Raw genomic sequence first — 13,071 nt, 5'->3', positions numbered from 1 at the left:
CAATGTGACCAATCTCAGATCGACGTGCACTGTTTATGTTTTGATTTCGGTACTCGCAAGTAGCTGTCACCGCGTTCCCGCAGTTTTAAGTGAAAATTCCATGAAGTTGCCCGCGAAATGACCATCTTCAGGCTGGAAAGGTACCCCTACGTGTGCCGGATGTGTCTAAAGCCGGAACAGCACCGCAAGATGACGTCGCTGGACACCGAGGATGAAAGCTTCGAGGGATGTGCCACCTTCGAGGAGTTTCTGGCAACGATGTCGTTCCAGGTTGAAGAGGTGAGTTCTAGCAAAACAATGAGCCAAGAGCTTTTAAGCTATATTGTAAACAAACAGTTTTTCCTGCTCGTTCCTAACAAAATCTTTGACTAACGTGAAAAAAATCTAGTTAATTCTCGTTATTTTTGCATTTTTGATAAACTTTATTCTGACGTTTGTTTTATGTTGACGTAGGACTACGTTTCGTAAAACCTTTTTAAACATGGTTTTAGAAGCAACGATTCAAGCAAAACATTGTAAAAGGACCTAAGTCAAAAATGTAAACAAACCGGTTTTTTAATGCAATCGATGATTTTTGTCATAAACTATCACTGCATGTCGAGAAAAGTATTAAACAATGATTTTTATGAGAAAAAAACATAATTTTACAAAAGGCCAAAGTTTATGACATCTTATTTGTTTTCAATATCCACTTAGACCCTTTGCATCAAAGGACCAATGTGGAAACTTTTTGTTTTGTTTTGAAATCGTGTTAGCTCCAGGGACAAACCAGTATCGAATCAAAACAAAAATCGAAACAGAGTATGGCCCTTTGTTTCCAACTAATATAACGGGCCGAGTAACGGGCAGTCCGCGCAGCTCGTTCGGAATTCCAGTCAGTCCTGGCGGTAATAACATGGCTCGTTCCATTTTATCCACCTGCGGAAGTAGCAGGGGAGTTGAAAATGGTAGCGGTGAAAGGTGACGTCCGGATGGTGGTCGCGGCAGAAGAATGAACGCTTCGTTCGGTACGGACAGTAACTAAAAATCTGCGGCCGCGCGCTACTCGCATGTCGCCGGTGAACAGCTACCCAGCCCCGCTTCAGCAGCAACGACGTGTACCAGGTGAACCTGCCCCAGGCAACGACTACGCTCAAGATCAGCTCAGGTGACGACGCCCGGAATAACCCGACAATAGTGGCCACCTTCAGTGACCATGGTGATAGTAGATTCACGAGCGGGGCCAACGACATGAATCCGTTTTGTCGCCGAAGAATTGATACGGAACGACGGATGCGTCAGTGTACGAATTGAAAATATGCAGGCTGTGGATGCGATCCAAGAAACGATAAAGGCAGCTTCAAAGGAGAATATGCTACCGGAAGCAGCGTCACCCATCAACCGGTGCCATGTTCCGACGCCGTCATCGATGTTTCCAATCAACGAATTTACTCTTCCACTAATGTCGATTTACCAAAAATAAAAATTGGAGATTATTTCTGGCAAATTCCTCCCCAGACGTGCGTCATTATGATTTTATTAAAAAAAAAAAACACAAAAGAACAAAAATGCATCAATTTATTTGGTGAAAACCATCACTTGAAATCTTTGCTTATGAGAGGTGATTCATTTCTCCAGTTTGCTATTCCGTGTCGTACTGTTCGGCCGTAGCAAGATCCAAGCTATTTTGTTCCGATGGAACCTCCCGTTGAATACGCTCTTTAGAACAGAAAGAACTCAATCACTTCCTTTTTCCTTGGGTGATAAACGATTTCGAGCCTCATGGCTTCGCAGTAACCTGCTGCTGCCGGTTCCGGATAATCCCCGCCATCCAACTCGTCACGTACTCTGGCATGTTTATCACCGTAACCGGGTTGATACTCCATGGCGGCTCAGCAGCAGCAGCTCCTCCGAAAAAACAGCGAACGAAAACTTCTTCCTCCCCTCGACCTCTGCCGCCACCTGCTTTGCACTTCCCTGTAAAATAAAAACTTTATTAGGTACTTTAAAACACTAAAACTTGGATCTTACCTGTAGGAATACAATAAAACTCGATACATTATATAAATTTTATGAAAATAAAACTAATTAACTGTTCAATTAACGTAAAACGAGAAAAAAAGTGTTTTTGGTGCAAAAGTCCTAACACGATATCATAATTTGTTTTGGTTTGTCCTGCGAAGCCAAAAAACAAAAGAACAACAAAAACAAATCCTGACGTCGTGTTTGGCCGTTTGACATAGGGCCAGATGGAAAATGAAACACGCCAATGTTTACAAAGGCGCTAAAACGCAAAGGGCTTAACCGGTCCCGCATATTGTTAACTTTTTTAAAAGGCCAATGTAATTTTATCATCAATTTTACAGCAATTATGAAATGTTTTCATAAAATTGAATACGGGGAAGCATAACGATACTAGTTTCACGTATTTTAATTGAATAATACCCTCAATTAGGCAAATAAGTTCGAAATAGGAATTGAAAAACTATCCGCAGATTTCATCTTCGTTTTTCTCAATGTTTTGAAAAATGAGATTGGACGTTTTACAATGTTTTGCTTGGATTATAAAAATGTGAAAGAATTATTTATTATTAGTTTTCTCGATTTTAGACCAGAAAAATTTATAAAGTTGTTTTAACCCTCTAACGCTTAAGGCTACCAGAGCACCAAGACTTCGGGATTTAATTTCTCTAAGATCTGACAATATTTTCAACTGCTTTTTTTGCATATATTAAGCAGAGATCCTAAATAGGGGTACTGGTCGAAGTGAATTTGACGTACCCAAACAGACACGAGTTTGACGTATCCAAACGAGCGTTTGCCTTTGCGTTTTATCAGTGTTGCCAGGCTCAAAACATACGTTGCCAGATCGATTTAGCAAGTTTAGACCAGTCTCCCTATTTAGGATCTCTCTAATATTAAGGTCATGGGGCAATGACTTCAATGATGGTTCTGAATTCAGGGTCCAGAAAAAGTAAATTGAAATGAAAAAATAATCACTATATGTAAAATGCTTCTACTAACAACACAAAGAAAACCATTTTTTGATTGAAACATTGTGAATCAAGATTTGAATGGCCGCCAAATGGCCGATCGGGAATGATGCCTTTCAGAGCCTTGAGGAAACATATAAACTAACTTCTGATCATATTTCATCCACATTAATGAAGTACTAGCTTTACAACCACGCACAACATTGTATTTAAAAGATAGTTCAATTATAATTTTATTTTTAAGAAAAATTTTGTCTTCAAGTGCAGAACATAAGGTTTCTAACATATTCACAAAACAAGTTTTTAAGTTTAAACATAAGTTTCTCATCTTTCTGGGTGTGCTCTGTTGCACAACTTAAAAAATATTTTTTTTAACGGGTCAAAGTTAATCATTACCTAAATTATTCCGGGCGTTAGAGAGTTTATTATTTTATTAATTCACCCAGGAAAAGCGCCATTTGTTTCCGCGGTCAATTTGCCCCCAGTGCAAAGACCTACTCCAAATGTTTGGCCGCTTTCGCACCAAAGTGCGCCACGTGCACCTGTTTATGAACGCTCTGGTCGAGCTGCGGAACCTCAACACGGTACCGATGCAGGAACTTTTCCACACGAAACTGGAATCGGTTCGGACGATGCTCGCGGAGCTGGATTTGTGCCACAAGGATGACTGCCAGGCGAAGGATTTGATTGATGAATTCCCACTGTTTCAAATTGCTAAACTTCCGGCCACGATGGAACAGAACGGTGTTGACGAGGTTGACGAGGTTGCCGAGGTTAAAGAAAAAGAAGTCGATCTGCAATGCTGCGAAGAAATAAAAGAATTCGAAGAACCTGAAGAGGAAACTTTTTTTGCTGAGGAATGTCCGCCCGAAGAGTTGGCCGGGCTGGTCAATGAAATTGTTTGTCAAGTTGAGTTGTCCGAGGAGGGTGTTCCGGAGCAGGAATCTACAGTTGATGACGAGTTTCGATGGGAGTGCCTAGACGATAGCGATGAAGAAGTAAAGATCCCAACCAAGAAAAAAGCTGCGTCAGCAGCGGCAAAAAAGAAGCGAGCAAAATATGATTTCCTCAACGACAGCGAACCAGAAGAGGAGCTAACGCTCGACAAGCTGGGAGATTTGAGTGAGGCGCTGGCAAACAGAAAGTACGGCACCAAGAAGGTGAAAGAGCCGCTGCAGTGCCCCAAGTGCCCGTTCAAAACCATGTACCGGTCAAATTTTCATTCGCATCAGCTGACGCATCTGAAGCGGGAAAATATCAGTTATGCCTGCAAGGAACCTGGCTGTACGAAAAAGTGCGCGAACCTGCGGCTTTTACAAATGCACGTGGAAGGGAAACACAGCGGATTTACTTATATCTGCGAGACTTGTGGGTTCCAGTGTTCAACTGGCTCCAGATTAAAAGAACACAACAAACGTTATCACAACAAAGAAACCCTGAACTGCGAGTACTGCCAGAAAACATTCAAACTGAAACTAGACTTGCGGAACCACATAGTAAATGTGCATCTCTCGGAAAGGGTTTTCAAGTGTGAAACGTGTGGGATGGAATTTCGGCGAAAAAGTACCCTTACAGTACACGAAGCTACCCACAGCGACGTGTACAACTTTCCGTGCCAGCAGTGCGATAAAAAGTTTAAGGTGAAAAACTTACTGAATAAGCACATCATCAGGGTTCACCAGGAAGCAACGCTCGAGTGCGAACACTGTTCCAAGATGTTCTACACTAGATGGATGCTGCTGGATCACATCGAGAGCAGACACGGGGTTTGGAAAGTCAGTTTTTTGTTCAACGACAGTCTTTATTTCATAGCGCAAATTCTTTCCAGGTCCAGATGCGCTTTGTTTGCGACGTTTGTGTTGCAACGTTCGATAGCCAGGAAGAGCTCGCGACCCACAAAGCTCGTCACGATCATCCCAAAGACCTCGAGTGCTGTCTTTGCTTGATTGTATTTCCCTCGAAAGAAAATATGGTGGATCATTTGTGCATCACGTACAGGTAGCTCTCTAATTTCTGAATTGAACTTCAAATTTTTAATACATGACATCCATCCAGGGAGGATTACGTTTGCTGCGAGCGAGATTGGCGGCAGCATCTGCACTACAACAAACACATGCTCGTCAAGCATGGCGTCAAGATAAACGCCCGCGTTAAGCCGGAGCCGAACGTTTTGCTGGGCCAAATACGCGCAAAAAGGGTAAGATCAGCGCATTTATGCTTTTAAAAGTCACCTTATTTTTCGTTTATTGCAGAAACGGGTCGAGAGTTGCAACAAGTGTAAGGCCATCTTTCCGTCGAGGACGCTGAAAAAGCAGCACCAGGAAACGTGTCTTGCTGGTGACATTCAGGTTTGAGTTTGAATGACGACTTGATTTATGAGTTCTGTTACGAAATAAAAAAAAAACAATGAATATGCTGTAAAACTGCATCAATCGAAATATCACAGCTCCAAAACCTAAGAAGCTCGCTTCGATTCGATTGAGCTCATTTGCTTGAGGCATGATGGGATCTTGAACATTGAACTTTGAGAAATTTTCTATTTTTTGCGTATTGTCGGGGTGTCAAACTTGAATTAAAAAAATAATAATACTTTCATTCTCGAGTTTCTTGAATTTTTTAAAATCATGAATACAAAAATTGAGAAAACGTATTCCTACGTCAATCTGTCTGAACTGTCAAACTGGTCCTAACTATGTACGGTCAATCAAAACGACTCATTTAATGTTAATGTTTTTTGTCGAAACAAGTTGTCAATCTCAAATCAACGTGTATTGTTTTGGTTTCGGATACACTCGCAAACTGTCGAATCGTTCTGTAATTTTCATGTGAAAATTGCATGAAATTGTCAGTGAAATGCCCGTTTTCAAGCTGGAAAGTTATCCCTTCGTGTGCCGGATGTGTCTGAAGCCGGAACAGTCCCTGAAAATGACACCGCTGGACACCGAGGACGAAGGCTTCGAGGGATGTGCCACCTTCGAGGAGTTTTTGACCACGATCACGTTCGAGGTTGTGGAGGTGAGCAGTTAAAAGACGTAGAACTACGTTGAATAGGTTAAGAACTCGCACCTAACTCCATCCAATTTTCTGATTTTCACTCTTTAAACAACTTATTTTGCAAAAGTATTTAAAGAAACTTGCTTGCTCACTTCCTATTGAGCTATTAATCACTTGATTTCAGTTAAAAACGCTTTTAATGAGCTGTAATTGAACGTCTAAGTCCTGATATGGCAACATTAGAGGCACGATTTAATTAGATGCTGTCCCCTAGTTAGCATGGACGATTTTTTTATGTTTCAAAATATTTATGATAAAGAAAAGTTTATCAAAAATATGTATTTGTTTTCAAATATGTAAATTTCATTTATGAATTGGATTTCCATGATTTTTCTTGACGTTCAGTCACCGCAATCGCTTAACGGCCTCCACATATCAATTTGAGACGTATTTCCCGTATTAATCTTTTGGTAATTTTGTTGATGTGCTTGTCTTATACAACAATTGTTATCATCAATCACAGGAAAGGCGCCATCTGTTTCCGCGCTCAATATGCCCTCAGTGCAAGGAATCGCTCCAAAACTTTGCACGATTTCGCGCCAAAACCCGCAACGTGCACCTGTTTATGAACGCACTAGCTGAGCTGCGGGACCTCAACACGGCACCGATTAAGGATCTTTTCCAGACGCAACCAGACACCGTACGGTCGATGCTCACGGAGCTGGATCTGTGCAGCAAGGCAGACTGCCATGCGGAGGATCTGATTGAAGAATTTCCACAGTTTCAAATTGCTCAGCTTCCGGCTACTTTGAAAGATACTTCTTTTAACGAAGAATTTGAAGTGAAAATAGAAGTGGAGCCGGAAAAACTCGAATCGGACGCTTTATTTACCGAGCAGTGCCCACTCGAAGAGCTGGTCGAGCCGAAGATCGAAATTGTCGATGAAATAAATCAAGAGGCAGGATGTGAGCTTCTAGAACCAACCGGCGAAACATTTGACCTTGAAGTAAAACCTACTAAGAAAAGAGGAAAATACAAAACCAAGACTTCGAAAGAGCCATTGCAGTGTCCAAAGTGCCCGTACACCACAACCCGAAAGACGCATTACAATTCGCACCAACGGACCCATCTGAAACGGGAAAGTCGGAGTTACCCGTGCCACGCACCTGGCTGTACGGAGAAGTACCCATCCCGAGTAGCTTTACAAAAGCACATGGTGGAGGCTAAGCATACCGCTTGTGTTTGTGAGATTTGCGGTTACCAGTCTTCTTCAAACGGCCAGCTGAAGGATCACTTGGTACGTTTTCATGGCAACGACCGACTCAAGTGCGAGTACTGCCAGAAAATCTTCAAAGTGAAGCAAGACCTACAGGAACACGTCAAGGCTGTTCACCTTGGAGAAATCGTGTTCAAATGTGAAACATGCGGGACGGAATATCGTTCAAAAACGGCACTTAGAAATCATCAAGCGAGACACAGTGACGTTTACAACTTTCCGTGCCAGCAGTGCGACAAAAAGTTTAAGGTTAAGATCCTACTGCACAAGCATATACAATCAGTCCACAAGGAAGCGTCGCTGGAGTGCGAACATTGCTTCCAGATGTTCCACTTTAAATTTAAGCTGCTGGACCACATCGAGAACGTGCACAAGGTTTGATTTCTCCAAATCACTCTTGAACAAATTTTACACGCAATAATCCGTTTCAGATTCGGATGCGCTTCTTCTGTGATGTTTGTGTGGCTTCGTTTTACAGCCAGGACGATCTGGCGACCCACAAAGCTCGCCACGATAGTCCCAAAAATCTCGAGTGTGGCCGCTGTTTGATTGTATTTCACGCGCAGGAACAATTGTCACATCATGTGTGCATCACGTACAGGGACGATTACGTTTGCTGCGGAAAAGATTTGCGGCATCATGTGCAGTACAACAGGCACATGATCATCGAGCATGGCGTCAAGATGAACGTGCGCGTTAAGCCGAATCCGGACCTTTTGCTGGGGCATATACGCACCAAAAGGGTGAGAAATGAAACCTTTGAAAAACGTGCTTCTATTACATAGTCGTTATCAATTACAGAAACGAGTCCTAAGCTGCCCAAAGTGTAAGATCATCCTTCCCACAAGAACACAAAAGAAGAAGCACCAGGAAACATGCATTGGAGTAGAAACACAAAATTGAGTGTGCTCTTTTCTTTTAACTTTATTTTCACAAACTTTAAAAATAAAGAAAAATAAAGACGTAATCCAACGTCATCTAGTTTTTGCTGACTTTTTTGTACACTGTCAATCTGAACGAGTCATTTTGTTGATACGCTCACAAATGTCGAAATCTTAATTTAACGTGTACTGTTTGTGTTTTGATTTAAATTGTACACAAATAATTTAATTTTGTTGTCACATTTCAAGAAAAAAAATCCATGAAATAACCAGCGAAATGCCAATTTTTCGGCTGGACAGGTATCCTTACGTGTGCCGGATGTGCCTAAAGCCGGAACAGATCCGGAAGATGACGTCGCTGGACACTGAGGATGAATGCTTCGAGGGGAGTGCCACCTTCGAGGAGTTTCTGGCCAAAATCACGTTCCCGATAGAGGAGGTGAGTAGTTTGGGTAAAAAACTTTTTAATTCCTTATTTCCAATATTTTATATGGTTGAAGTTTTGAAATTAAATGCTAATAAATAATAACACGATTTATAATTTATGATAATTAGTCTTGACGTAGGACTACGTTTGACAATTAATTTTAAATTTTTGGGAGCGTTATTTTATTTTAAAAATCAAATTGTTCGCTCAAAACCGACAATCCTGGCGTTCTTCATTGCAAATTTCCTCGAAACTAGGTGTCCGAAGGCTTGAAACGGTGAGGCGGCAATCCAACACCCCTCTTACACCTAAGCTCTCATCCGTCCCGGGATTCGAACTGACGACCTTTGGATTGTGAGTCCAGTTGCCGACAAGCGACTCAATCGAGGAAGGTTTATTTTCTAGGGAGACGACTCCTATAGCTGGACTGAGCAAACGATCTAACAACTTCTTGGTTAGAGTGGGGCCAACATTTTCTTTCTCATCCGACGAAATGCGCGAACAGAAAATGCCATATACAAAAATTTTAAAATTTGCAAATTTTATTTATGCTGAATTAAGAAAAAAAATAATGAAATTACGTTTCCAAAAAAGTTAAAGTTGAAATAATAATAAAAATTATCATAAATATAAAATCTCGGGATTTAAAATATTTCCTAACAATTCGTACTCCATTATCCGACGTCCTTGTCAAAATTTTACTCCGGATAATTTAAAAATAAATTTTATGCTATAAACTTCCCAAACCCAAGGAAAGGCGCCAACTCTTTCCGCGCTCGATCTGCCCCCAGTGCAAGGACCTGCTCCGAACAATTGCCCGTTTTCACGCTAAAATTCGCAACGTTCACCTGTTTATGGACGCTCTGGTGGAGCTGCGGAATTTCAACACGGCCCCTATCAAGGATCTCTTCAATTCGAAACCAGGCTCCGTCCAGACGATGCTCAAAGAGCTGAACTTGTGCGCCAACGCTGACTTCCAGGTGGAGGATCTGATTGACGAATTTCCACAGTTTAAAGTTGCCCAACTTCCGGCAGCTTTGAAAGTCAACTATCTGGACGAAGAAATCAAAATGGAAATAGAAATAGAGCCGGAAGGTGTCGCGGAGTCGGACAAACGCGACGCGAACAATGCATTCGCTGAAGAATGCTTACTCGAGGAGGTGGTTGAGGAGGTGACATGGGAAGTTGTAGCTGAGGAAGCATCCAAGGTAGATGTTACGCAGAAAGAGGCTGCAATTAATCAAACGGAACTCTTAGATGCTGTAGATGATAAAGCTAAGAAACCAACCAAGAAAAAGCCTAAGTTTAAAGCAAACCCGATCACGGTTGCGAATAAAAGGAAACGTATCAATCTGGAGTTGCTCAACAGCCTCGAACCGGAAGAAAGAGATTTGGCTCCAAAGGCGGAAGAGCCGCTGCAGTGTCCAAAATGCCCGTACAAAACAATCAACACGACGCACTACCATTCGCATCAGCTGACGCATCTGAGGCGTGAAAATCGGACTTTCCCGTGCAAGGAGCAAGGTTGTGCGGAACAGTTCGCAAATAGAGCGGGTTTACGCGTACACATGGAGGCAAATCATGTAACGTGTGTCTGCGAGACCTGTGGTCAACAGTGTGGATCCACCAGTAGATTGCAAGACCACATGCGACGGTCTCACGGCAACGACCGGCACCCGTGCGGGTACTGCGAGAAAACGTTCAAGGTAAAGAACGACCTGCACACTCACGTTAAAAATGTGCACCTTTTGAAGAATCTTTTCAAATGTGACACATGTGGGATGGAATTTCGCCGGAAAGTTGCCCTCAAATACCACCTAGCTACGCACAGCGACGTGTACAACTTTCCGTGCCAGCAGTGCGATAAAAAGTTCAAAATTTACCCGTTGCTGCACAACCACGTTAACCGAGCGCACAAGGAAGCATCGTTCAAGTGTGAACACTGCCTCAGGATGTTCCACACCAAGAGCTTGTGGTTGGACCACATCGAGAGCGTACACGAGGTTTGATTTGTCAGATTTGTTCCAACTGTCGCTTTTTTAATGCGGACTAATTATGTTTCAGATTCAGATGCGCTTCGTCTGTGAGATTTGCGTGGCAAATTTCGAGAGCCAGGAGAAGCTGGCGGCTCACCGAGCCCGTCACGATAACCCCAAAAAGCTCGAGTGTGGCCAATGTTTGACGGCGTTTCCGGCCCCGGAACCGTTAGCAGACCATATGTGCATCACATACAGAGAAGATTACGTGTGCTGTGGTCGAGATCTGTTTCATTTCGTGCAGTACAACAGGCACATGTTCAACAAGCACGGCGTCAAGATAAACGCCCGGGTTAAGCCAGATTTGAGCCTTTTGCTCGGGCAAATACGCGCCAAAAGGGTAGGAAAATGGCAATGTTTCGAAAAAGGTGTTCTGATGCTGATAATTTTATTTTGCTTGTAGAAACGAATCTTGAGCTGCCTCAAGTGTGGCATCATCCTGTCGACGAGAACACAGAAAAAGCAGCACCAGGAAAAGTGTCTTGGAGGAGAAAATAAAAGTTGAGACCGTGGATTTTTTAATCGAGTTTGTTAAAAAAAATGTAAAAATAAACATTACGAAAGCCGTCAACATTGTGAGAACCATTTTTTTATTGCTCATCAATGGAGCACCCGACTGTACCACGCTGTATGGGTGCCAGAATGATCCACATTGTTCTTATCTTATACAATTAGATTGCTGCCCGGAACCCGCACAACCACACCACAACGCGTGAAGAAAGGAAGGAAGACTCTTTCAACAAGACCCCCATCATCATCATCATCAATCAAGACAATGAATAATTCTGGATTTTTTTTTGAAAAGGTCCAATAAATACCCCTGACTCAAGGCGGTTTCAAAAACACCCAAAAAGCAAATACTGAAAATTTGGTTTACTGGACCCTTTCAAAAAAAAAAAAAAAATCCAGAATTGTAATATCTATCAATAGATCGTGGATCTATAAATTGACGCACGGTTCCGTGATGGCAAGGGCGATTTAACCAGTTAGGGTATAGATTAGGTAGTGGACGAAGAATAACAAAAAGTATTCGAAAATTATAAAATTCCATAATTCGACGGTAACATTTCAAAAGGCATCATGTACATTTTGACACTTTCTGGGTTATTGTATATTCTGAAAGTACTTCTAATAAGCTACCTCTCCACCAAAAATGAGCAAAAGTTACTTCAGTAAAGTCTGTTTAAATATGATTTTAAACAAAGTAACATAAACAAAATCTCTGCCATCAGCAGCCCCTGTTTATATAGCCCTGTCAACCTGTCAAACAAAAGGCTACATAAACCTCGTGACGAAAAAAAAGCAACATGAAAAAAGCACCATGTACATTCGGCGAAGAAAAACGAATCATAACAAAGCGCCCCCCTCAGTGACAGCAGGGTGATATCGACGTTGGTGATTTCAAAAGAAGTTATGTTTGTTTTTCTCAAATAAAATTACGGAAATTATGTTTTATGGAATATGGATGATCAAGTATCAACAAAAGCAACGTTTTTCATCGTTCGTTATCATTAGAACATCTTATTTTGCTTTTATATAAAAATGGTAATTGAAAATGGATGCTCAACATTCAAATGCGTTTTTCTCAAAACGCATGGTTTGTACATGATGCTTTTTGAAATGTTGGCATCGAATTCTAAAACTCTAAATATCTCAATTAAAAAAAAAAATAACAGAAATCTAAATAACAGTTCCTAAATTTAGAAAACAATATTAGGCAAAGGCAATTCAAAATTTAAATTTGTGAGAGCACAAAAATTACAAATCAAAAAATGTAAATTTTAAACATTCAAAAATTTAAAATAAAAATATCAAGAACTGAACAGAAGTAAAAAAAACGTAATCCTACGTTACATACCTGTCATAAAAAGATAAAAACAAGCAAAACATTGTAAAACGTCCAATCTCATTTTTCAAAACATTGAGAAAAACGAAGATGAAATCTGCGGATAGTTTTTCAATTCCTATTTTGAACTTATTTGCCTAATTGAGAGTATTATTCATTTAAAATACGTGAAACTAGTATCGTTATGCTTCCCCGTACTCAATTTGATGAAAACATTTAATTATTGCTGAAAAATTAAAGATAAAACTACATAGGCCTTATAAAAAAGTTAGCAACATGCGGGATCGGTTAAGCCCTTTGCATTTTAGCACCTTTGTAAACATTGGCGTGTTTCATTTTCCATTTGGGCCTTATGCCAAACGGCCAAACACGACGGCAGGCTTTGTTTTTGTTTTTGTTTTGTTTTTTGGCCTCGCAGGCCAAACCAAAACAAATCACGCTTTCGCGTTGGGCCCTTTTCTTTAAAAAATATTTTTGCTCGTTTTTTGTTAAGTTTACTGCTGTTACCCCGTTTTTTTCGCATCATTTGTATTTTTAATCGAGTTTTCCTTCATTCACAAAGGTAAGTTTATAGTTTTAGTAATTCGAAGTACATAATACAGTTCTTATTTTACAGGAAAGTGCTATTAAATTTGGTAA

General features: G+C 41.1%; 3 protein-coding genes across 4 annotated transcripts; all 3 read left to right on the top strand.

Moving 5' to 3' along the window:
• Positions 1–20: 20 nt before the first annotated feature.
• Positions 21–5,384, top strand: LOC128093576 (zinc finger protein 90-like). Its single transcript, XM_052710953.1, has 5 exons — positions 21–279; positions 3,419–4,738; positions 4,801–4,970; positions 5,028–5,169; positions 5,225–5,384. Exons 1-5 carry the CDS (start codon positions 118–120, stop codon positions 5,324–5,326), a joined length of 1,896 nt encoding a protein of 631 aa, XP_052566913.1. The 5' UTR covers positions 21–117; the 3' UTR covers positions 5,327–5,384.
• A 140-nt stretch (positions 5,385–5,524) lies between these two features.
• Positions 5,525–8,282, top strand: LOC120413172 (zinc finger protein 157-like). Its single transcript, XM_039573881.2, has 4 exons — positions 5,525–5,987; positions 6,490–7,617; positions 7,674–7,985; positions 8,044–8,282. The coding sequence occupies exons 1-4, from the start codon at positions 5,826–5,828 to the stop codon at positions 8,143–8,145; spliced, it is 1,704 nt and encodes a 567-aa protein (XP_039429815.1). The 5' UTR covers positions 5,525–5,825; the 3' UTR covers positions 8,146–8,282.
• Positions 8,283–8,385: 103 nt separating this feature from the next.
• LOC120413168 (zinc finger protein draculin-like) lies at positions 8,386–11,353 on the top strand. 2 transcript variants are annotated; one of them, XM_039573877.2, is made up of 4 exons: positions 8,386–8,562; positions 9,303–10,553; positions 10,615–10,926; positions 10,990–11,353. In XM_039573877.2, exons 1-4 carry the CDS (start codon positions 8,401–8,403, stop codon positions 11,089–11,091), a joined length of 1,827 nt encoding a protein of 608 aa, XP_039429811.1. In that variant the 5' UTR covers positions 8,386–8,400; the 3' UTR covers positions 11,092–11,353. The 2 variants fall into 2 exon arrangements, with proteins under 2 accessions (XP_039429811.1, XP_039429812.1); XM_039573878.2 differs by having other exon boundaries at positions 8,427–8,562; positions 9,308–10,553; positions 10,990–11,351.
• Positions 11,354–13,071: the final 1,718 nt, after the last annotated feature.

This window comes from Culex pipiens, chromosome 3 (genome assembly GCF_016801865.2).
Source record: "Culex pipiens pallens isolate TS chromosome 3, TS_CPP_V2, whole genome shotgun sequence".
Taxonomy (NCBI): domain Eukaryota; kingdom Metazoa; phylum Arthropoda; class Insecta; order Diptera; family Culicidae; genus Culex; species Culex pipiens.
This window is presented reverse-complemented; position numbering and strand designations above follow the sequence as displayed.

Bases quoted from the DNA above. Each gene is read 5' to 3' on its own strand.
- LOC120413172 (XM_039573881.2), top strand. From the start codon at position 5,826: ATGCCCGTTTTCAAGCTGGAAAGTTATCCCTTCGTGTGCCGGATGTGT. The intron at 7,618-7,673 runs GTTTGATTTCTC...AATCCGTTTCAG, and splicing joins ACATCGAGAACGTGCACAAG to ATTCGGATGCGCTTCTTCTG. The intron at 7,986-8,043 runs GTGAGAAATGAA...TATCAATTACAG, and splicing joins GGCATATACGCACCAAAAGG to AAACGAGTCCTAAGCTGCCC.
- LOC128093576 (XM_052710953.1), top strand. From the start codon at position 118: ATGACCATCTTCAGGCTGGAAAGGTACCCCTACGTGTGCCGGATGTGT. The intron at 280-3,418 runs GTGAGTTCTAGC...TAATTCACCCAG, and splicing joins TGTCGTTCCAGGTTGAAGAG to GAAAAGCGCCATTTGTTTCC. The intron at 5,170-5,224 runs GTAAGATCAGCG...CGTTTATTGCAG, and splicing joins GCCAAATACGCGCAAAAAGG to AAACGGGTCGAGAGTTGCAA.
- LOC120413168 (XM_039573877.2), top strand. From the start codon at position 8,401: ATGCCAATTTTTCGGCTGGACAGGTATCCTTACGTGTGCCGGATGTGC. The intron at 8,563-9,302 runs GTGAGTAGTTTG...CCCAAACCCAAG, and splicing joins TCACGTTCCCGATAGAGGAG to GAAAGGCGCCAACTCTTTCC. The intron at 10,554-10,614 runs GTTTGATTTGTC...ATTATGTTTCAG, and splicing joins ACATCGAGAGCGTACACGAG to ATTCAGATGCGCTTCGTCTG.